The sequence below is a fragment of the Sarcophilus harrisii genome, chromosome 2, assembly GCF_902635505.1.
Source record: "Sarcophilus harrisii chromosome 2, mSarHar1.11, whole genome shotgun sequence".
Classification (NCBI taxonomy): Eukaryota; Metazoa; Chordata; class Mammalia; order Dasyuromorphia; family Dasyuridae; genus Sarcophilus; species Sarcophilus harrisii.
Genome location: NC_045427.1, coordinates 107,542,396 through 107,566,130, shown reverse-complemented (window position 1 = coordinate 107,566,130; position 23,735 = coordinate 107,542,396). Strand labels below are relative to the sequence as shown.

The 23,735-nt window shown below is 32.8% G+C and overlaps 1 protein-coding gene across 3 annotated transcripts in view; it reads left to right on the top strand.

Moving 5' to 3' along the window:
- VPS54 (VPS54 subunit of GARP complex) overlaps nucleotides 1-23,735 on the top strand; it is a 77,192-nt gene that overhangs the window by 14,984 nt on the left and 38,473 nt on the right. For all 3 annotated transcript variants that reach the window (XM_031950556.1, XM_031950557.1, XM_031950558.1), the window contains exons 2-8: nucleotides 1,938-2,099; nucleotides 2,618-2,859; nucleotides 5,157-5,235; nucleotides 6,096-6,130; nucleotides 8,468-8,599; nucleotides 17,521-17,906; nucleotides 23,257-23,383. In XM_031950556.1, the coding sequence (XP_031806416.1) occupies nucleotides 1,964-2,099; nucleotides 2,618-2,859; nucleotides 5,157-5,235; nucleotides 6,096-6,130; nucleotides 8,468-8,599; nucleotides 17,521-17,906; nucleotides 23,257-23,383 (1,137 nt within the window). In that variant the 5' untranslated portion in view covers nucleotides 1,938-1,963. The remainder of the gene's footprint in view (nucleotides 1-1,937; nucleotides 2,100-2,617; nucleotides 2,860-5,156; nucleotides 5,236-6,095; nucleotides 6,131-8,467; nucleotides 8,600-17,520; nucleotides 17,907-23,256; nucleotides 23,384-23,735) is intronic.

Here is a 23,735-nt window from a genome sequence, read left to right as displayed (position 1 = left end):
GAATCCTTTTGAATTCTGCTTTCATCATCTAGGGTGTTGCCTAGTCTTTCCAAATTTCTGTCTGATAAGCATGATAAGCTATTGTTAGAAATGTTAAAGAAGAGAGGGCCAAGCAAAGATCCATGAGGCACTCCATTGAGGAGTTTCCATATTGACTTTGAACCATTAATTACTACTTTTCATGTTTAGTTCTGAGCCCATCTAATTGTATTATTGCTGGTTTATAATGTCTCCAGTCTTTTCCAAAAGAATAGTATAAGAAACTTTGTTACATGCTCTGCTGAAATTTAAATAAATAGTATTCTCTTGGTTTGTCAGTCCAGTAACTTTGTTAAAAAAAAAAAAAATTAAAAAAAAAGGAAATGAGGCTAGACTGGCCCAATGTGTTTTTAATAAAATCATGTTGATTTTTTTTTTGTGATTACCACTTACTCTTCTAGATATGCTCTAGAATTTTAACAGGAATAGAAATCAAGCTCATTAGCTTGTAGTTTTCAGATTCTGTTCCCTTCCCTTAAAAAAAAAAAAAAAAAGACATTTGCCTTATAAATTCCTTCTAGTTTTTAATTGATCTTTTATAGATCACTGAAGTGGCTTGTAACTGCTAGTATTTTCAGTATAAACAGATACGCTATATTTGTGTGTGTGTGTATACCATGTGTGTGTATACATGTGTGTGCATGCGCTTTATGTATATATTTATATGTTTGTCAAAGGAAATAACATATTCCCTTAATATATCCTTGTTTATGTGGATATTACCTCTGTTGTACATTTATTTCAGGCCTTTTCATTTCTAGAATTATTTTCCTTGGAAGAAAAAATTGCAAAGAAGAGCAAAGTAGGATTTGGATGGCTCTGTCTTCTCTGCTGTCAGTTCTCATAGTGTGGATGAAGTCAGAGACAGGCACCAGATTTTATCATTATAGTTTCATCAATCCTAAGCACCAATCCTAGTTCTTACTTTAAACATAGTTTTTTTTCTAATATAATCTCCTTCCCCCCAAAAGAAAAAAAAAACCCTCACTGAAAACAATAACAGAAAATAAACAAACTCCAACAGTCCTTTACTGTCATTCTTTTCTTTCCTCAACAGCCTCTTTTCATTCTCAACTTTTGTACCCACACACTATTCTTAGAATACTATTCTATTAATTGTTAATAACTTTCCTTGTTTTCATATATACATTTTTTCTAAGTTGATTGGCAAGTTTCCTATGGAGTCATGTTGATCTTTTTAGACAACACCTGATAACACAGATCAAAGGCAGACTTCACATGAAGAATTTTGTCCAGCCATTTAACCAGTCCTGCATTGGTTTAATTGCACCATTGACCTCCTTTCCCCAAGTTCTTCCCCCTAATCTTTTAATCTTTCCACAAGTATAACATTAGATATTTTATTAAACTCTTTGTTCATCTGTGTCTACAACTGATATGATTCTGCTGATCTTCTCTGATAAATTTGCTTAGTTCATCATTGTCTCTTCTGAACTTATAAGCATATATTATCATCTGTACTGAACTTAATCGGGTCGTGTCTTACATGTGTGAATTTTGTAAATGTTTTAACTTATCTAATGATAGTTTCTAGTAGATTGTTTTTTAACAGTTGGTATAAGACTATATAGCTATTATACTTGCATTCTGCAAACATTTTAATTAAAAAAATCAAGACAATACTTAGCATTTATATAGTGCTTTAAGCTTTGCATAACTCCATACAAATATTATCTCATTTGATTTTTACAATAATATTCTATCTACTATACTATCAGCTCTTCCCAGTTATAGACAAATTTTATGATTCTTGAGGAAAACTGGATAGAAATTTCTCTTTAAAATTTTTGAAGGGTGCTTCTATTAAAAAAAGAGATGAATTTGTTATATAATACATTAAATTATCTGATCTATATTTATTGTTCTTTCCTGTTTAGTTCCATTTGAGGGGTGATTTTATGCAATGGCTTCAAGCCACAGTTCTTCACCAGTGCCTCAAGCAAGTAGCAGTGATGTTTTCTTTAAAAAGGAGGTAGATTCTGCTAAACATATTCGACCTGTACAGTCACTGCCAGATGTGTGTCCCAAGGAACCCACAGGTAATGAATTCTCTTTTTAAAATAGTATAGTATAGTTAAATATGGTGAAATATCATATTTGTTTTTTTAAAAAGGGTAAATATTAGTTCCCTAAAATAGAATAATTGTGTTTTATAACTCCTTACAACTGCAGGTCCTTTACATAAAATAAGGATTTTAATTAAATAAAAGATCTTGGGCATTTTTCTGAAGACTAAGATAGAAAAATTTAGATTGTTATATACAGATTTGTTTGATCAAAATACTACTGAAAATTATTTTAGGTGGTATATGTAAAATAGAGTTTGTTATTTTTGTTTTCCAAACCATGTGTACTTGTCTCTACTTATGTACATATCATGTTTAATTTTGTTATGTAAAATTAAATTAATATTATTTCCTAAAAAAGAACTTGATAATTTTAAACTTTATTATATAAAATTAAATTCATAGTATTATTTTCTTTAAAAAAACCAAACAAACTTTTTTTTCTTTAAAAGCAATTGCAGACTGAGTTTTTTCTTTTCTGTTTTCTGCAGGTGATTCACATAGTTTATGTGACGCCCCATCTCTAGTTGCAGATCAACATAGATGGACTATTTATCATTCCAAAGTAAATCTTCCAGCAGCATTAAATGATCCTAGATTAGCAAAAAGAGAATCTGATTTCTTCACAAAAACATGGGGTCTAGACTTTGTGGACACAGAAGTCACGCCTTCATTCTACCTCCCACAAATCAGCAAAGAACATTTTGCAATGTATCAACAGGAAATCTCTCAGGTAAAATCACTTCTTGATTCTTTCTTTTTTCTTTCCTTACTTCCTTCAATTAGTCAAGATCCTTCTGCCAACTCACATGGCAAACATATACAGTCAGTCAAAACAAATTTCTACATCAGCCATCCCTCCCTCCTTCCCAGTTTGTCTTATTTTACCTGAATCCTTCACCTCTCGATATCAGGAGATGGTTAGGATGTTTGATCAATAGTCTTCTGGAATCCTGGTTGGTCATTCCACTCATAAAAGTTCAATATAAGTAATATCAACACAGTAGTTCAGCATAATTTCATCACATTTGTGTACCATGACTTGTTGATCCATTTTTAATTTATGCTCCCTTTCATAATTTCTTGTATTTCCATTAAATTAAATCCTCATCTTCCCATTCATTGCCACTTCAGAAAAAAGCTACAAATATTTTTGTACATCCTTGGAGTTTGTTTTTCTGGAGACTGATCTCATCTTAATTTACTCTGACTCTCATTCCTTATCTATTTTGGATATTTTTATTCTATTAATGGGTTTTGCTAAGTCTATAATTCTTTGTATGAATATGTTTATATAAAATATTCTTTACCAACTTTTAGTAGGACTGTTCTGTATTACATAGTTCAATATCTGAAGCATTATCCTCATTTTAATGAGAAAAAAAAATAAGGCTCCTTCCTATTTCATATAACTGTAAAGTTCACTGCAAATTTTAGTGGAGTTCTGAACAGAATCCTTTTTGATAGGTGACTTTCAACTAGTTTTGAAAATTTTCAAATTTAAATTTTGTCTAAATTTAATGTTTCACCTTAGTTCTGACATCAGTGTCTTATTGTCTTACTGTAATTAGTGTAGTTTTTTTAATATAAGATTTTTAACAGATGTCTTGCAAAAATTCTGCTTATCACAAATTTCCATCAAATATTTAAGTATATTAGTAAGCTTAATTATTCCTCTTTTTTTCTATCAGTATCATCTAAATTTTATTAATTCTTCTTTTTATTGCTGTTGTTGTTGTTTTCTGGGGGCAGGCATTTGGGGTTAAGTGTTAAGTGTCTGAGGTCTGATTTGATCTCAGATCCTCCTGACTTATATGATCATATTTTATGTTCATATTTTATATTGGAATTTGTTGTATGTGTATTTGTTAATAATGTATTTGGCTATTGACATTTAATTTTACTCTGTAGTGCTACTTTCCATGCTGAATATGCCCATAAGTAGACTTGAGTTTTCAGAGTTTTTGTTTAATGTCCTTAGATCCATGAATTGTCCCATTAACAATTAGTTAAATGAATATCTTATACCACATCTTCTTTTGTATTTCTGGGTCAATTTATGTAAACAACTTGCTGATTTTTTTCTTGAGTATTAAATTCAGATTTCACAATTATATGTTATCTGACATTTATGTAGCAGTTCTTTTATATTTCTCATCCATTCCACAATAGTTCTGGAGATAGTTGATGTTTTTACTAATGAAAATTTATAGAAAGTTTAGTTTTTTTTGCTACAGGTCATTAAATGAATTGGTGACTGATGAGAGTAGGAGCTAGAGATCTTGACTAATTGTCCAATGATTTTTCTTGTGCTAGACTACCCCTTTGTGGATAGTGCTTCAACCTTTCAGCTCCATATTGCACACATCCCCTACAGCGACAGAAGTACTAGTGGTAATTTCTGATCCTGACTTTGAGTCAGAATAAGATTTTATGCTAGCACATAGGATTCAGTGTCAACAAGTAGTTTATATCTGAATTTTATATATATATATATATATATATATATATATATATATATATATATATATATGTTTAAGATGCTGCATTTCTTTTAAAATAATCTTTTATGCTCCCTCACCAAGAATTCAGATGCATTTCTCCTTTGCCTTGCTTTTTTGTTGTTCTTTCTGTAGAATGTTAAATATGTCAAGTGGATTGACCATTAACTTGTGATCTTGCCACCAATAATAATGATAATGCACATTTATATAGTACTTTAATATATACAATATGATTTCCTTACAATTCAATTTTATAGGTAATGAAACAGAAAAATTATATTGCCCCAGGTTTGTGATAGAGGCATTATTTGAACTTAGGTCTCTAGACTTTTTGTCTAGTATTATTTCCCATGTATCACAAATAAATATACTTTTAGTTGTATTCCTAGGTGTTGGGACTAATGGAAAAATTTGGAGAATTTGGGGGGCATACTGTACCAACATATATTAAAACATTTTTATAATTTATAAACACATCTTTTGGTAGTGATGGCACAATTTTGTCTTGATTTTTTTTTTTAAATAGAGAGAGAAAATTCACGAGAGATGCAAGACTATTTGTCCTCCAAAAGATACCTTTGATAGGACTCTCTTACTTACTCCTGGTATGGTACATATTTTATTTAATATCATGTAATATAATACTTTGAGTGAAATAAGAACTTACATACATGTTTAAATAAATAAAGAATAACATTAATTTGGAGACTGTTATTGTCTCCATAAAAATAAGTGCATGTTCTACTTCATAGTAACATATTTGGTTTTTGTACTTTATTATTTTGATAATAATATAATACTTTAATAAGTATTTTTAACAAGGCCTCTTCTTTTCTTCTTTCTCCTCCTCCTTCTCTATTCTAATATGCGTGTTTGATTATATTGGCAGGGAAGAGTGTGAATAGGAAAAATAATTTTAAAAAAATTTCAGTGTTTTAATAGAAAACTATCCCTTGATAAAGGGATTCTTCATGAATTGATAAATATTTTGGACAATTTTCTTAATTCTTATATTCCTTAGATTAAAGTCTTAAAAAAATTTTTTTTTACTGTTAAATTTTGAATTTATAATTTTTAAACATAGTTTGTTGTATTTTCTGCCTTTTGTAGGATTATGTTAAAGTTCAAAGAAGTTTCTTATAACTACCAAATATACCAGATTTATTCTTACTAATGCATTATATTCAAATGATTCTTAGAAAACATTTTGCTTTGACTAGTAAAATAGACATCTAAAATACATGTTTCTTATGGCATCTGCATAGTTAATGTAATCTTGAAATATGTAATATTTCCTGTTCAGTGCTTAGTGTAGTGCTGGTCACCCAGGAACCAAAAAATGGGTGGCAAATGTACAAATGTTGAGGTGGTTATTGTGTTGTGGGTCCCTAGGTATAAGAGGTTTTGTTTAAGGATACAATGAAATAAAAGGTGTTCATCACACATTCTTTTCTTTTTCTTGCAGATAAATCCAGGACAGATCTGGAACAAGTACCTAAGGTACTTTAAAGAAAAATCTTCCTTTCTGAAGTTCAGAATTTTATTTTTCAAGAATAGCTCACCTTCTTCATAGGATCATATCTTTAAATCTAAAAGGAAAATCGGACATCATCTAGTGTAGCTTCCCCCCCCCCCCCCCCCCCTTCCCTGAACCTCTTCCCCTTCCCTTATTTTACAGATGAAGAAATTGAAGTGCAAGGAAGTTAATTGTTTTGCCATTAAGCCTAGTGAATATCAAAGTTTAGGAGTTATCTGTAGTTATTAGTTGACTTTTTTTTTTTTTAATCTCTTTATTCAGGGGAAAGTCTAGGAAGAGAATTTGAAGAGGTCCGGATAATTTTCATTTGGTGGTGGTGTCTGTGTTAGACTTGTCAGGAAAGGGAAGGACTTCGGTGCATAGTACGAGATGGGCTTGGAGGAGAAGACAAGTCGGGCATGAGAAGGGGTAGAATAAAAACCTGGGAAGTCAGTCCTATTTGGCCACAATGTAGAATATAGGAAAGGAGAGTAGATGTGATAAAACTGGAAAGGTAGGTGAGAACTAGATTGTAAAGAACTCTTAATACCAGGATGAGAAGTTCTTATTTTATTTTATAGGTAATAATAAGTAGTCACTGAATATTTTTGAATAGAAGAATGATATGATTTGAAAAATCTGTTAGGAATATTATTCTGAAAATATGATGAGGATGAATTGGAGAGGACAGAGACTTGAGGTAGAAAATATATTATGAGACTTGAGGTAGAAAGTCACTGTGAAGGTCAGGGAAGAGATAATGAGGATCTGAACTAGATAGGTCAAAATGGAAATAAGTAGATAAGTTCTGCCCCCTAAATGTATCCCTTGAGGTTCTGTCTTAGGCCTACTTCTCCTACCCCCCTTCCCCTGTGTTTTTCTCTTTGTGATCTCAGAAGCTCTCATAGGTTCAGTTTTCATCTTTATGTGGAAACTCAAAGATGTGCCAGTTGAACATTTTCAATTAGATGGCATTCATCCATTCAGTTCATTATCTGACCACCCAGCCCCAAACAACTCTTCTTCTTAACTTCTTTTTTTTCTCCCAAGTCACTTAGATTTTTAAATTCAGTGTCATCTTCAACTCTTCCCTCTCCTTTGTGTGGCCCTCACATTCAATGTGTTGCCCCAACATCTTTCATGTCAATCTCTAGTGGTCCCCACTCTAGTGAATTATTATAGTAGCAGCCCAATTAATTTTATTGCCTCATATCTTTCCCCTTTCTGATCTGTTCTCCATGTAGCTACCAAATTGGTAGTCTTTAAGCAGAGATCTGATTGTGTCATTTCCCTGATCAAGAAATTTTGAAGTAAAGCTCTTTTCTCAATATACAATAAAACACAAACCTCTTAGGACATTCAAAGCCCTCACAGATTGTCTACAGCCTTCTTTCCATACATATATTATTCCTCTTCACATATACTATTTTTCCTCATACTAGCCTACTTATTTTATATTTGTGGATTTTGTACTTGATATTTTATATGCCTCTGTACAAGCTGTTTTTTTTTGCATGGCTGTAGTGCCCTTCCTTTACCACCTCTAGTAGTGTAATCCCTAGCTCTTTCCAAAACTTAGCTCAGTTGCAAATTCCTACATGATACTTTTCCTAGTTTCCTTCAGTGGTTAGTACCTTCTTTAACAACAGTTTAAAAAAAAAAAAAAGCATTTGTTTTATATATTATTTTACCAGAATAGATTGTTTCCTGCCTATAACATGTAAAACATGTCTGTGGTCGAGAATGATTTAATTTTTTTTTTTTTAATATGAAGACCTAGCACAATGTGCTGAATAGTACTTGTTGAATGAATGAAAGAAAAGATGAATTTGATTTTGGAAAATTTAAGTTTGAAATGCCAGGAGGACATCTAGATAGAGATAGCAAAAAAGCATTTGGGAATTTGGCTAATCTTTTTCTCTTTGAGAATGCCTTTTGTCTTTTGGATACAGGTAACTCTTCATACTTTCTGATTGATTTCTCTTCTTAGCAGCCAAAAACATTCTCTAGGAGTAATGTTACAGGAAACATTAAAGAAATGGTAGGGAACCTATAATTTCCACATTGATCTCCAATACAGAGAGTGTGATCCTATCCATTCCATTGCCCCAGCTCAAGCTGGTTTGATTAGATTGTTTTGATTTGATTGTCTGTTAATTATTTGAAATCTTAAAACCACACATTTTCTTTTAATTTGCTTACTTCATTCACATGTATCTTAAAGATTTATTACTCATCCTAGTCTTATGAATGTTTGAAGGGATATGACAAGTAAAGTGCTTGGGAGAGATTGAGGTTTGTTGTTTTGTTTTTTTTTTTAGATTTTTTTGAAACCAGATTTTGCCTTGGAAGATCCCTTAACATTTAATTCAGTTTTACCATGGTCTCATTTTAACACTGCTGGGGGAAAAGGAAATCGTGATGCAGCATCCTCAAAGTTGCTTCAAGAAAAGGTAAATTCTCATTGTGAGATTATTCATTGTGACTTTTGAAAGTCATATGGAATACTCCATTTTTAAAACATGGTATGATTTCTTTGTAAGACTAAATTACTTAGTTTTAAATATTTCTTTAAATGTTTTGACCTCAATGTTGGTAATTATTAAGCCTACAACTTTTGACTAAGAAAACAATAAAATCTTCCTCCTCTAAAGTGTATAAACTATTGGTGGGGAAGGAGAAAAATTTGTTGTTCAAGAATTTCTCACCTCATATTTAGAGAATTTTGATTAGAAGCTATGTAATCCATAGCATAAACATTGCTTTTTTAGTATGAGCACAATTTAGGAATTTACTTAACATTTAAAATGGCAAGTGAAACTGGACTGGATTTTGGCTCATTATCTTCTTTAAAATTACTAAAGGCAATGTAGTGTATTTTTAAAAAGTGGAATCAGGAGATTTAGATTAGAGTCTTGATTTTAACACTTAGCTATTGTCTTGGGCAAATTGTTTCCTCTTTCTCATTAGTAAAATGAGGACAGTAATACTTGTACATTCTGCCTTGTAATTGCGAGGAAAATAGTAAACTTAAGTTGCTATGTAAATCTTAATCTTTTTGGAGATTTTATTTTTTCATAAATGTCTCATTAAAGCATGAAATGGCAGTTTATAATGTTTGGTCATAATTTTCTTGTTCAGTCCACAAAAGCGATTGTTTTGAAACACTACTTTTTGTTGTTAAAATACAGTAATTTCGTTTCAGCCTTTTTTTTTTTTTTCTTTTTTTTTTTTGTTCTTAGTCTTATTGGCCATCATCTCCTCTTTAAAATTTATCGAATAAATAAATCCATGTAGAAATTTGCATATACTAATTTGATTAGATCGTACATTTTTAAGTAGTTAAAGAATTGCTTTTTGAGGTTTGGATGTTTGGGTACTTCAGAGTCATGATCATTATTTTTAGAATACATTTCTTTTAAAATTATATAAGAAGTAAAGCTCCATAGTTTGATCAGACTATAACAAAGGCATCAGTGTTTGGTCTCTATTCTTTCTCTGCATTCAGGCTGAGAACATTCATAGTGTCAGGTTGTGATTCCTTATCTGGGAAGAAAATGCGTTGCTTTACTCTCTAGTGACATCTTATGGCAGACTGAAAGTACAACCTTGACAAGCTCCCTAGTTAAGTCTGAGTTCTCCTTAATAATGAAGCACTTTTGTTGTTAGGAAGAAAAGGGGGAGAAGATCAGAAGATCCTCTTTCTCATAGACCATAATAAAGAGGTTACCTTCTCTTTACCAGCAATCCTCCTTTGAAAAAGATTAGCCCCTTTGTTATATAAATATGGAGTTTTCTAGCATAGGGTTTAGAGATGAAAGACATTTTAGAAATCTCTTCTAATCGCTTCATGTTACAGATAAGGAAATTGAGATTAGCAATTTTTTGAGATCATCCAGGCCACTGTACTGTGCTTGAATTCTCCAAAGGAAAGATAAAATCCCCTTTCATTTTTAAAAATTAATTATTTAAAAATTATAGCTTTTTATTTTCAAAATTTATGCAAATAGTTTTCAATATCCACCTTTCCAAAACCTTGTATTCTAAATATTTTTTCCCTCCCTTCTCCCTATCCCTTCCCCTGGATAGTAAGTAATCCAATATATTTAACAAACTAATTTTTAAACATCTTTGAAAGAAAATAGAAAACCATATTTAAACATTTTAACTTATATGGGGAAAATTTATAAATTTTAATTTAGGAGGTATTAATTGTGGGTGCTATTTTCATTTCCTAAAGTGATATGTCTTTAAGTAGGTTCAGGATTGTCTCAGCATTGAGAAATTTAAGAAACTAGTTGTGAACAAGAATGAAATGTGTAGGGAATATATATAATTAGGAAATAGAAAATATTGAAGTGTTCTAGCTTATGGAGATTAGAATTTATTTGGTTTTGCCAGATACTTTAGTAATTAAATTTCAGTTGTGTTTGAAATAAAATATTGAATTTTTTTATTGATTTTGGGAATATTTTTTAATTTAAAAAATTTAAAATCTGGAGTTGAAAATGAGACAAAATTTGAGCAAACCTGAAAATAAAATTAATTAAAAGAATAGAAAATTCTCTGTGATCCAAGTGATCCCTAAGGAAGAATTTATTTTTTCATTGAAAGCATTCTATATACTTATAACTGAAATGATGTTAACATGAATGAGACAGTTGGATTAATAAAGGAAGTTAATTTTTCCCCTTCTCTCCTAGAATCATTGATCTAGAGCAGCAAAGAACTTGAGAGGCCATTTAGTTCAACTCCTTATTTTACATATGAGAGAACTGAGGCTGGAGGTTAAGTGATGTTTCAGAGTCACACCCTAGTCATTCTACATTCTTTAGAGTTGGAGGACTCAATTCAGGAAACATTTAATTGTTTGCTATGTGGAAGGCACTGATAATATAAACTGGAAGCACATAGTTCTAGTGACAAATGTAAGAAATATATGTGAATGTAAGGAAGCTCAAAAGAATTAAGATATTTAGTAGAAGGAAAGATCACATCTAGCTGATGATATCTATGGGGAGGATTAGCAGAGGCTTTGTGGAGGAGGTAAAACCTAAACAGGATCTTGAAGGAAGAAAGAGATTTCAGTAAGGTGATTATTTGATGTAAAAGTCTTTCCTGTTGTAGCCTTTGTCGCTTCTTTCCTTTTCTAATCTTTGTTTCAGATCTAGATTTTACTATCTGTGTTTGTAATTGTTATATTTCTTCTATGCTCTGGGTACAAGGAGATTTTTAAAGTATTTCCTTGGTTGTGTAGCTGAAAGACTAGGTTTGTTGTTAATCCTTTATAATATCTCCATATTTTCTAACCATAGTCCATTGTAGAGAATAGCATCAAATTTAGTGTGTAACCTCTTGTTATGTACAAAACCCTGTTTCTCCATAGATGGAAGCCCTTCTTCTATGCTGTTAGTAATTCTCCTCTGCTTAATGATAAAACACAGAATTTGAGTTGGAAGGGATCTCAAGGGCAATTTAGCCCACTTCATACTTTTTTTTTTTTTAAATAAAGCTTTTTATTTCCAAAACAGATGCACTCACCCTTGTAAAATCTTGTGTTCCAGATATTTTTTTCTCCCTCTTTTCCTTCCCACCCCTTTCCTAGACAGCAAGTAATCCAATATATGTTAAACATGTGCAGTACTTCTACACATATTTCCACAATTATCATGTTGTACAAGAAAAAAAAATAAGAAAGAAAACAAAATGTAAGCAAACAACAACAGAAAGTGAAAATGCTATGTTGTGATCCACACTCAGTCCCCAAAGTCTTCTCTCTGGGTACTGATGGTTTTCTCCATCACAAGATCATTGGACTGAATCACCTCACTGTTGAAAAAAGCCACGGCCATCAGAGTTGATTATCATATAATCTTATTGTTGCTGTGTATCATGTTCTTTTGATTCCATTCACTTCACTTAACATCAGTTCATGTAAGTCTCTCCAGGCCTTTCTGAAATTATCCTGCTGGTTATTTCTTACAGAACAATAATATTCCATAACATTCACACACCACAGTTTATTCAGCCATTCTCCAATCAATGGCCATCCATTCAATTTCCAGTTTCTTGCTATTACAAAGAGGGCTGCCACAAACATTTTTACACATGTGGGTCCCTTTCCCTCCTTTTTTATCTCTTTGGGATATAAGCCCAGTAGAGACACTGTAGGATCAAAGGATATGCACAGCCTGATAGCCCTTTGAGCATAGTTCCAAATTGCTTTCCAGAATGGTTGGATTAGTTCACAACTCCATCAACAGTGTATTAGTGTCCCAATAGTCCCCACATTCCTTCCAACATTCATCATTATCTTTTCCTGTCATCTTAGCTAATTCAAGAAATATAGTGTAGTGGTACCTCAGAATTGCCTTAATTTGCATTTCTCTTATGTGATTTAGAGCATTTTTTCATATGACTAGAAATGGTTTTAATTTCTATATCTGAAAACTGTTCATATCCTTTGACCATTTATCAATTGGAGAATGCCTTGTATTCTTATAATTTTGAATCATTCTCTATATATTTTAGAAATGAGGCCTTTATCAGAACCCTTTGATGTAAAATTTTTTTTCCCAGTTTTCAGCTTTCCTTCTAATTTTGTCTTGCAGTGGTTTGTACAAAAACCTTTTAATTTAACATAATCAAAATTATCTGTTTTGCCTTCCATAATGTACTCTCGTTCTTTGGCCACAAATTTCTTCCTTCTCCACAGATCTGAGAGGTAGACTATCCTTTGTTCTTCTAATTTTCTTATAGTATCATTCTTTATATCTAAGTCATGAACCTATTTTGACCTTATCTTGGCATATAGTGTTAGGTGTTCACCTCATACTTTAACAATAGAATGTACTCAGTAAATGGTTAGCCTTGCTTGAAAACCCCTAGTGTCCACCTCTCACTCTTAATCTTTGAGAAGTTTTTCCTTGCATCAAACCTATGTTTGCTCTGTTGCATTTCACATGAATTGTTCTTACTCCTGCTCACTGAAGTAAGGCATGATAAAGCTATAGGAAGTAGCATGTTATATAATAGGAAGTATGTTAGTCAGGAAACAACTGGGTTTAAATTCTGTCTATATGGCACTTATTAGCTATGTGACCATTGGTTCAGTTAACATTATTTTGGCTCAATTTCCTTATCTGTAAAGTGGAGATAATAATAAAAACCCAGAAGGGGGCAGCTAGATGGCTCAGTGGAGTGCCGGCCCTGAAATCAAAAGGACCTGAGTTCAAATCTGGCCTCAGACACTTAACACGTCTTAGCTGTGTGACCCTGGGCAAGTCATTTAACCCCAGTTTCCTCAACAACAAGGGAAAAAACCAACCAACCAAACAAATAAAACCACCCAGAGGGTTGCAAATGAAATCATGTCTAGAAAGTATTTTGCCCATGTAAAAATCTCTGTATAAACATAATGGTAATTATATTATCCATATCTGAGCCTTTTAAATACTTACAGGACAGCTACCATGTTTTCTCCTCACTTTCGTTTTCTCTAGACTAAGCATTCCTAGTGTTTTCAATGGATTCTTATATGCCAGGAAATTAGAACCTTTGCTGTCTTGGTTATGCTTTCCTGGATGAACACCAGCTTATCAGTGTTCTTTCTAAAATGAAATTGAACCTAGACTTGAATGAATTTCTCTAGATGTGGTTTGACCAGAACAGAATACAACAGCATTGTCATCTCTCATTCTGGAAATGGTACCTTTTGTAATTCAGCCTAAAATTTCTTTAGTTTTCTTGGTTTCCACTTCTCCCTTTTGTATTATACTACTGACCACTGAAATTCCCGGATTTTTTTTGGATTAATTTCTATCTGAATTTTCCCCATCATGTATTTGTAGAAGTTATTTTTTTTTATTCCAAAACTTTGTATATCTCACTATTAATATCATCTTATTAGATTCTACTCATTATTCTAGCTTGTCAAGATCTTAATGGATGGTAATTGCCACTTAATGTGATGACTTTGCAATTTTGACAAGTGTGCCATCTATGCCTTTGTCCAAGGGATAGAAATATAAAAGAGCATGAGGACAGCTTCCTCCGAATAGAAAATGAGAAAACAGAGACTATTTGCAAGAGCTCCCTCTTCCCCTTTTTGTATCTCAAAACGCTTTGACTTTACCTTTACTTTTTTCTCTTTATGAGTCTTTAATGATGAAATAGTTCTTCTCCTTGGCAAGAAAAACTCTTTGTGCTCTTGATCCCAATATCTCCTGTTTTGTCCTAATCTTCCCTCCTCTGATCTTCAGTCTTTCCTCATATTTCTCTTGCCTCCAGACTTGCTTGTGTCTCCTCCATTCTTTTAAAAACTTTTGTAAAACCCTGCCATTCCCTCAAATATTCACCCTATATATTTTTTTGAACTTTTCACAGTCAAACTTGTAGAAAAAGCCATCTGTCTTTATTGTCTCCATTTCCTCTCACTTAATCCTTAATCCATTGTCTTTTTTTTTTTTTTTATTTCACTTCAAAACTCAACTGAAATTGCTTTCTCATTTTTTAATTTGGAATGGTCAGTTTTTCTCAAGATTCCGATCATTTCCAGCCCAATAACCAAATTGTATGAGGGAGAATGGATCCAAAATAGAATTTTTCCTGATGGTTCTTCCATATTTTGAAAGTTGAAATAATTATTTAGGCAAGTTAAGAGATAGGTTTTTCTATAGTTGGCAGTAGATATCTAAGTAATCAAAGGCTTCCATCACTAATGTAGCATATCTCTATTCTGGGTTGCCGGAACTCCTTTTTTATTTCTTCTTTTTTATCTGGGTGATCTGTAGTTTCATTCCTAGGACAATATTGTTTCTGTTCCTTCTTCTTGACCACATGTTTACCATATGTCTCACTTTCTCTATGACTATATTTTCTTAATATCCAGTGTTATTGTATGTGGGGGAAATGTTTCCCCCTCTCTTATCTTGTTTCCTTTGTATAAGACATACCTTTCCAGAATCATATTCTAGTTATAAGTCATATTTCAGTGAATAGTTTTGTGCCTCTTTACCTTATTTCATTCCTTTTGGAAGCTATATTCTGTCCATTTAGTGTAGACATCTCAGGCCTTGGATATATAGGCTCTTTTCTTAGATTTTGTCTTTTGTGAATTTTTGGGTGCCCTCTGCTGCTATTCTTTAAACATTTTTTTTAAGCACTTTAAGCACTTTCAGTGAAATGTCTTCAAAACTAAATTTTAATACCACTCTAATTTTCAATTCATTAAACCTACATTTAATCAAGTCCTTTAAGTAAAGAATTGCAATTTATAAAACATGACCTAATATATAGAATGTTGAACTGAAGAGTCTTAAAGATCTGTTCCATAGAATGCCTTGTTCAGTTGTTAGCTCTATAACCTTGGAGGAGTCACTTCACCTCAGTTTCCTCATCTGTAACATGGAGTTTATAAAAGCACCTATCGTAAATCTCTGATGCAAAAAATACATGAATTACTTTAAGAAATAATCATAATTACTTTAAGAAGTAATCATATTAAAAGAAGTTTGATTTAAATATGCTTTAAGTCTCTCTTTGGAAAGCAAATCTTCACATAAACTAGTGCTTTCCCTTGTTTCTCCCCAAAAGTGATATAGTTATTGATCACATATAAAACAAGATCACAGAAGCATTGATCTAGAACTGAAAGGCCCTTTTAAAAGGCATCTAGTCCAATACCCTTGTTTTATAGGTGATAAAACTAACTTGCCTTTGTTGTTTCTTATTTGTTTTCATTATATGATTTGTATATTTATCAGCATTTCTTATCTATGTTGTTGCTTGGTTAACTTCACATATGTACTTTTTTCCTTTAGGTTCACATTTCTAAATGTTAAAAGTTCTAAAAAGTTCTAATTTGCTTTTCCTTTTTCATGATTGATACCTCTTCCCATGTTTTAAATACAAAGAATTTTTATCATCCTTACCTGTACCTTTCTCATTTTCCCCCCCAAGCCATTGAAACTATTATTTCCAAGGTCACAGGGCTATTTTTGTGGAATGCTTCCCAAGTTTAGAGCCATTCCTAATCCTCTCCCTCCCTTTACCCCCCCCCCCCTTTTTTTTTTAAAATAGAATCATGTTAGAGGTTACTGTAGGCCTAGGGAGGAGAATGTGCAAATCCTCAAAGGCAGGAGAAAGTAGCAAAGATGACTTTGGACGTAGGTTAGTAATTCAGTCTGACTCAAGTGTGGTATATGCCACAGAAGTTATTTGAGCAGAAAAAAAAGACAAAATCAAATGATGTAATAAGATTAAGAATAAGCTAAAAGGTGGGGGAAGACTAATTAGCAAGCATTCTTAAAAATTCAGCAGCTATTAATGAGGATCTGAAGTAAGATGACAGAAATAGAGTGAAAATCAAGTGATGGATTTAAGTGATATTGCTAAGGGAGATACAGTATTACTTGGCATCTAATTGGATATGGGGGAGCTCAATGAGAACTGTAACTTTATGACTGTAGGTAATTTGGATGAAGGTAATATCACTAATCAGGTGGTAGAACTTTTTGGATATGGGCAGATGAATTCATTTTAAGATTTGCAGAAATTCTAGTTGCAAGTTAGAAATTTAAAACTGTAGTTTAATAGAGAGATATAGTTTGGAAATAGAGATTTGGGAGTCATCTTCATATTTGTAATAATTAAAACTATATGATTGGGTGAGATTGGTTCCTCCCCTCTCCCCCTGTGGCAATTAGGGTTAAGTGACTTGCCCAGAGTCACACAGCTAGGAAATGTTAAGTGTTTGAGGCCAGATTTGTACTCAGGTCCTCCTGATTTCAGGGCTGGGGCTCTATCCACTGTGCCATCTAGTTGCCCTTAGAAGTTTCTTTCTTTCATTTTTTTGGGTGGGGTAAGGGTGGGGTGAGATTGTTAAAGAAGAATACAGGTAGGTGAAAGTAGAGGACAAAATCTTGGAGGGCATAAACACTGAAGGAAGAAGAGGAGGAGAAAGAACCAAGTAGATAATAAAAGAGAAGTAGGAGGAGAATCAGTTTTGAATAATATTCCTGAAACCAAGTGGGAGAGAGTATCCAAATGCAGGAGATGATCAGTTCTGTCATATAGTAGAAAAGTTTTAGATTTAGCAATGATTGTTGGTGAGTGTGAAAGGAATATATATCTTCATTGGCATGGTGGGAACAAGATATTAATGGATAATAAGTTAGGGGTGAGATCAGTAGAAGTACAGTTCCTTTTTCTTTACCTAACTTTTTTTTTAGATCCATATTAAAAAATGCTACATTTAGGAGATTACCTGATCCAGTGCTCTTACAGATCTACCGACATAATTGTCATATCTTTTATATTAAGAAACTTGTACTTGATTGATTATAACACGTTTTTTTTTTCTTCCATTCTTAAGCTGAGCCATTATTTGGATATTGTGGAAGTAAACATTGCTCATCAGATCTCTCTACGTTCAGAAGCATTTTTTCATGCAATGACCTCTCAGCACGAATTGCAGGACTACCTCAAGAAAACTTCCAAGGCTGTAAAAATGCTTCGAGATAAAATTGCACAGATTGATAAAGTAATGTGTGAAGGATCTCTCCACATTTTAAGACTGGCACTTACCAGAAATAACTGTGTAAAAGTGTACAATAAACTGAAATTAATGGCCACTGTGCACCAGACTCAACCTACAGTACAAGTGTTGTTATCCACTTCCGAATATGTTGGAGCCTTGGACTTAATAGCAACAACCCAAGAAGTTCTACAGCAGGAACTTCAGGGCATTCATAGTTTTCGGTATGTACTAAATAATGAATTAGAAATAGTTCCATACATGATGTGTGTCAAAATGTTCATTTGAAATATATTTATAATTAAGTGGAGAGAGCTTGTTTTTTCCTGGTACTTAATAGTGTTTTCAAATTCTTAATGTTATGGTAGTAGTTGTAGTAGCAAGTTAAAAGTCCATGTATATCTCAGAGACATTTGAATAAAGGCAAAAAACTAATTGAAGAAGTTAATGAATGAGTCAGGATTTGTAGTTGATTATTTGCAGCTTTAAGAATGCAATTATATTCTATGATTTGTTAAGTTAAAGCCCTTTAAAAATCCTATTTGCTCAACTGATCAATAGGTAAAATTATCACTTCCTCAATGGAAATGAGGGTCTTGGGCAAATAAGAAAACTTTCCCCAATCTTCAGTACTATACTCTTTGTATAATTTTTCCCATGACAAATGTGTTTTCTTCATAGAAATGGTTATCAAGTGTTTTTCCCCCCAACTTCAGGGAGTCATTGTAGAGGAATCAGTAATAACCCTACTAGCTGTCACTTCTCCCTGAAGGTTTTTGCTTGTTTTCAAGGTATCAGCTAGACTATTTTGAATTAAGAATTGGTTAATTTTTGGTAGTGTTTTTCATTCTCAACTAGTTTCCTTTGCTCTTTAGTTTGATAGATCCCATTTCTTGAGGGCTATAGTATGATGCTGGAACATGACTTCCTCACACTAACAAGTACTTTTTTTTTTTATTTTTTTATTTAATAGCCTTTTATTTACAGGTTATATGTATGGGTAACTTTACAGCATTAACAATTGCCAAACCTCTCGCTAACAAGTACTTTATTTGTAATTGTCATTGATGTGTGCTCTTTAAGAGGTATAGCTTTTCTACATATCTTTGAAATAATATCCCTTGTTAAAAATCACAGTTGGGAAAAACACATTCACAGCAAAAGGGAGTAATGAGATGTAGGCATAAAATCTATCACTTAGCTGATAAAAAACTAGCTAAATATGCAGAAACCACCTCAGCCCAATTTCATATGGTCAAAGGTCATATATTCTGAATTAATCTAGTAGTAGTAGAAGTACACATGTATAACTATTTCTTTGACAAAATAAAATCATATAATAATTATTGCTTTTCCCAAGTAAGCCTACACACACACACACACACACACACACACACACACACACTCCGAATGGAAGGTAATTTCAGAGGTAAAGCACAAGAAGTGCAAAGCTTCTTGCAGCAGGTGAGATTTGAGCTGAGTCTTGAGGAAAGCTGAGAGCCAGAGGTAAGCAGGGAGAGCATTCCATGCATGGAGACAACCAGTCTGGAGTCTGGAGGTGGAGAGTTGTAAGTAAGCATTGAATGAAGGCCATGGATTGGAGTATATATTGAAGGGAGTAAAGCAGAACACCAGAAAGGGAGGAAGGGACCAGTTTGTAAAGAACTTAGACAATTTACACTTGATTCTGGAAGTAATAGAGATCCATTAGGGTTTGTTGAGGGCTGTGTGTGTGACATAGCCCTTTAAAAAGATAACTTAGGCAATTGTTGGACTAGACTGGGGAGAGATGAGACACAGAGAACAACTAGAAGGTTATGTCAGTATTCACAACATGTGATGATGAGGGCATGCACTTACTCCCCTCCTTCCACATACTTTGAGGTCCAAACTCACTGGACCACTTATAGTTCTTCAGACTTGATACTTTTATCTACCACCTGCATATCCTTACAGTGACTATCTATACTTTGTGCTTCTCTCACCTCAGCCCTTTTTTATTTAAAATCTGAGATTTTTTCAAGATTGAGTTCAGTTACCACCTTCTATGCAGAAGGCTTTTCTTCATCTTCTTAGCTACTAGTGCCTTCCTCTGCAAGGCTGTCCTCCATCTGTGCTGTATATATCTTATATTTACCAATTTATTTATATTGTCACCTCCATTAGAAGGTAAACTGCTTGAGGACAGAGGCTTTTTTTCCTTTTTTAAAATTATCTCCAGAGTTTGTATGATGTTTTTGCCACAGAGATCTTAATGAATTTTTACTGATTGATTGACTTTGTTTAATTAGGTTTTTCTAGATTATTTCAAATCTTTTTTCTTCCAAAAATGTTAGATTGAAGGCTGCAAGTCTCTCAGCAGAAATGGATTTTCAGAATGTAATGATATAGAAATGGAATAACTGGGTTTACAAGTTTACCTTATAGAAATAGTAGTATCTTTTAATGAATGTAAAGCAAGACATCATTTTATTATATTTTCCCCCTACATGCTGCAGGGAACATTATTATTATCAATCTGACTAATTCATCTTTCCTTCCTTCCTCTCTCTTCCTTTCCCTTCCTTCCTCTCTCTTACCTTCCCTCCCTCCCTTTTTTCTTTTCTTTCTTTCTTTCTTTTTTCTTTTTCTTTTTTTTTTTTTTGGCCATTAATTGGAAAAGAATCCTAACAGATTATTTATGTGATTTATTGATGGTATTGATGGCAGTCACATTCTCTTCATTTGAAACATTTTTTAACGGGAAGTAGTAATGCTTCAAGATGAATATATTATTCAGGAAAAGAAATAAAATCATCTCAGTTTATTAAGCAGGAGGCCTAAGGTTTTCTAAAATACAACTTCACTTACTTCCATGGCAGGAAAAAAGAAAAAATTACATCTGCTGTAAGGGACACATTTCAAAACTTATGCCATTCTTATTTGCTTCAGTCTGTGGAAAAAAAGTAACCCTTTTGGCTGAGACCAACTTCTTCATTTGCGATCTTGATTGCACTCCTTTCTACCCTTCCTGTCTTTCAGCTGTTCCAGAAGTTTTGTCTCCTTAGTTTTATCCTTTTGTCTTCAGTCTCTAATTATTTACTAATTCTTTCCCTATACCTTTCAGAAATTCCCTAGTCATTCTGATCTGTGTCCTCTCCTCAAAAAACTTCATTTTGATCTGACATCTAATAAATAGATCTTTCTCTTTATGTATCCCTGTTCTATACAACCTAGAGTTGAAAAAAGGATTTGTCACAGCTTTTAATACTCCATTTTCTCATCTATGAACCTTTTACAATTTGCAACTTACCATGTAATTCATTGAAATTATTTCTTCCAAGGTTACCAGAATTAGTCCAGTTTGGGATCTTAAGACACAGATATACTGGTCCACCTTGTGGTGCTTACTCTAAGATTAGCTGTGGGTCAGCCTTGGGGCAGGAAGGAGCTGTATTTCTGCTCCCTATAGACTAGCCTGTACTTATGGTCAAGTCACTTAACCTCCCAGTGCTCCCAGCCTATTTTTTTGACTCTTCAGAAAAGTTGCTAAATTGCATTAAGCTCCACTGCAGGGTAATGACCCTGATGAAATTGCAAGAAAAAAATTTATTGATAGTAGGAAAAAATACACAGATACAATAAGGAATATATCTATTGATCCATTTTTCCAGATACCCAAGTAGCAGGTCTCTAGCTCAGAACTGTAGCCTTCTTTTTTAGGGCTAGCTTGGTTTCATATTTAAGAGGACTAAGGGAAATGGAACTTTTCATATGTGATAATTGAAAGTAAACAGATTCCAAGACTTTTTAAATGTTCTGAATCATTAATAAGCCAGATAAGGATATCCTGTGTATTCTTCCTTCACTCTAGGAAAAGGGATTTAGTATGGTTAGATTATATTAATTGAGAAATATGATAACTTTTTCTCATTTCTCATCCTACTTTGTGACTTCTCTGTTTTTGACACATCATCTCTTTACAGATATATTCTTTTCCCTTTCTTTTGTGACATGTTCTCTCAGTTTTTTTTCCTAGTCTCTTTTCCTAAATTATCATTCATCTCTTGTCACTTAACTGTTTTATATTTTAACTCTCCTATCTCTACACTATCTCTTCTGGAACCTTTCAGCTGCTACTATACATTTCCTTTGAATCCAGTGTATATTGGATATAGAGTATGTATATGTATATATTTATACACATCTACACATAAATGCCCATATATAAGTGGTGTATCTACTTATATGTAGGCATATTGCTCTCCTTCCTTTATAAGCTTTATTGAGAAAAGGGACCATCATTCTTATCTTTACATCCTCAAAATCTAACAAAGTGGTGGCACATAGTAGACACTTAATAAATGTTCGTTGATTAATTTATGATGTATATTCATGATGATTCATCATGCATGTTTATATGTTATCGCAGACTTAACATATCCAGAACAGAATTCATCTTCCCTCCTAAATGTCCTCTTATTCTATATTTTCCTTTTTTTGGGGGTAGAGAGGGGCAAAGGGAAACCTTCCAGCTATCCAAGTGTTCAACTCTATATTCTTACCTCTTTTTGTGTTCTTGATCCTGTTTCCTTCTAGGCAATTATCTCCTTAGTTATTTTTTCTCATCTTCATTCTTTTATTTCTAACTTCCTACTGGACATTTCCATTTTGATGGCTATTTGGTATCTCAAACTAGATGTCTCTAAAATATCACTCATTTTTATCCCTCCTAAATTCACTCTTTCTCCAGACATTTTGTTCTTAAGTCAGCCAAGTTTACAACTTTGGAATCAGTTTTGATTACTTCTTTTACCTTGCCCCCCATAATCATCTCTTTCTGATCACCACCCTGAGGTATGTCCTAGTTACCTCACCCTACATTACTCTTAACAGAGCCTTTTAATTGTTCTTTTTACTTCCTAGCTCTACACCATTTTCCACATATCTTGCTAATTAATATTTCTAAGGTAGTGGTCTGATCATGGCATTTATGGCTTTCATACTTCTGTAATCTCTCTAGGGTGAAATCACAAACTCTTCAGCTTGGCATTAAAGGCTTCCACAATCTGATTATAAACAATAATAATAATAATAATATTAATAAAAATATTATTTCCTGTCACATATTTGATGTTTCTGGAAACTGACCTGATTTGCTTTTTCATTTCTCAATTCTTTGATTTTGCCTCAAGCTTTCCATGCCTATTAACTCTTAATTTCTTGTAAAAATTCATCCCACTTGGCATTTCCTATGCAAAGCCTTTCTTCATGTTCCCAGTTGGTAATGTTTCTACTTTTTAATTGCTTTGTCTTTATTCATCTATGCACATATGCTGCCCCTTCCTTCAAAGTAATATATAAGACACCTTCTTTTTGAATCTCCAGTGCCTAGCCTATAGTGCCTTATACATAATAGGCACCTCATTTTTTTTTTTTTTTACTTGTTTGCAGAATTAAATAGTTAGGAAAATTAAATATTTGTTGAGAAAGTTTTGCTTATTGTTTTTAGGTCTTGGACTAAAAATCCATTTTTAGGTTTTAATAAATATTTAGATAATATTTGTGTTGTTGTTGTTGTTTTTTTTTTTATAGGCACCTAGGATCACAACTTTGTGAATTAGAAAAATTGATAGATAAAATGATGATTGCAGAATTTTCTACTTATTCTCATAGTGATTTAAATAGACCACTGGAAGATGACTGTCAAATTTTAGAAGAGGTATGTATTTTAAATTATAGAAGAAAAATAGTCTTTATTCATTAACAGTTATCTTGCTTGTAACACAAATCTTCCAAATTAAGTCAAGCGAAAATTTTGTTACCTGTGCTTAATTGTTTTTACTGTATCAAAATCATAAACTAGTAGATTATAATTTTAATTTTTTTATTGACTAACTATGACCTCAGGAAGATCATTTAACCTCTCTAATTGAGTTCCTTTATCTGTAAAATTGGAGAAATAATGTCATCTATGTTTATAAGTTCTTTTTTGACCAGACCTGTGATTCTTTTGGTATAAAAGCTCCTGATAAGGAAACCATGGATGCAGACCATCAGCTATTAAACACTTT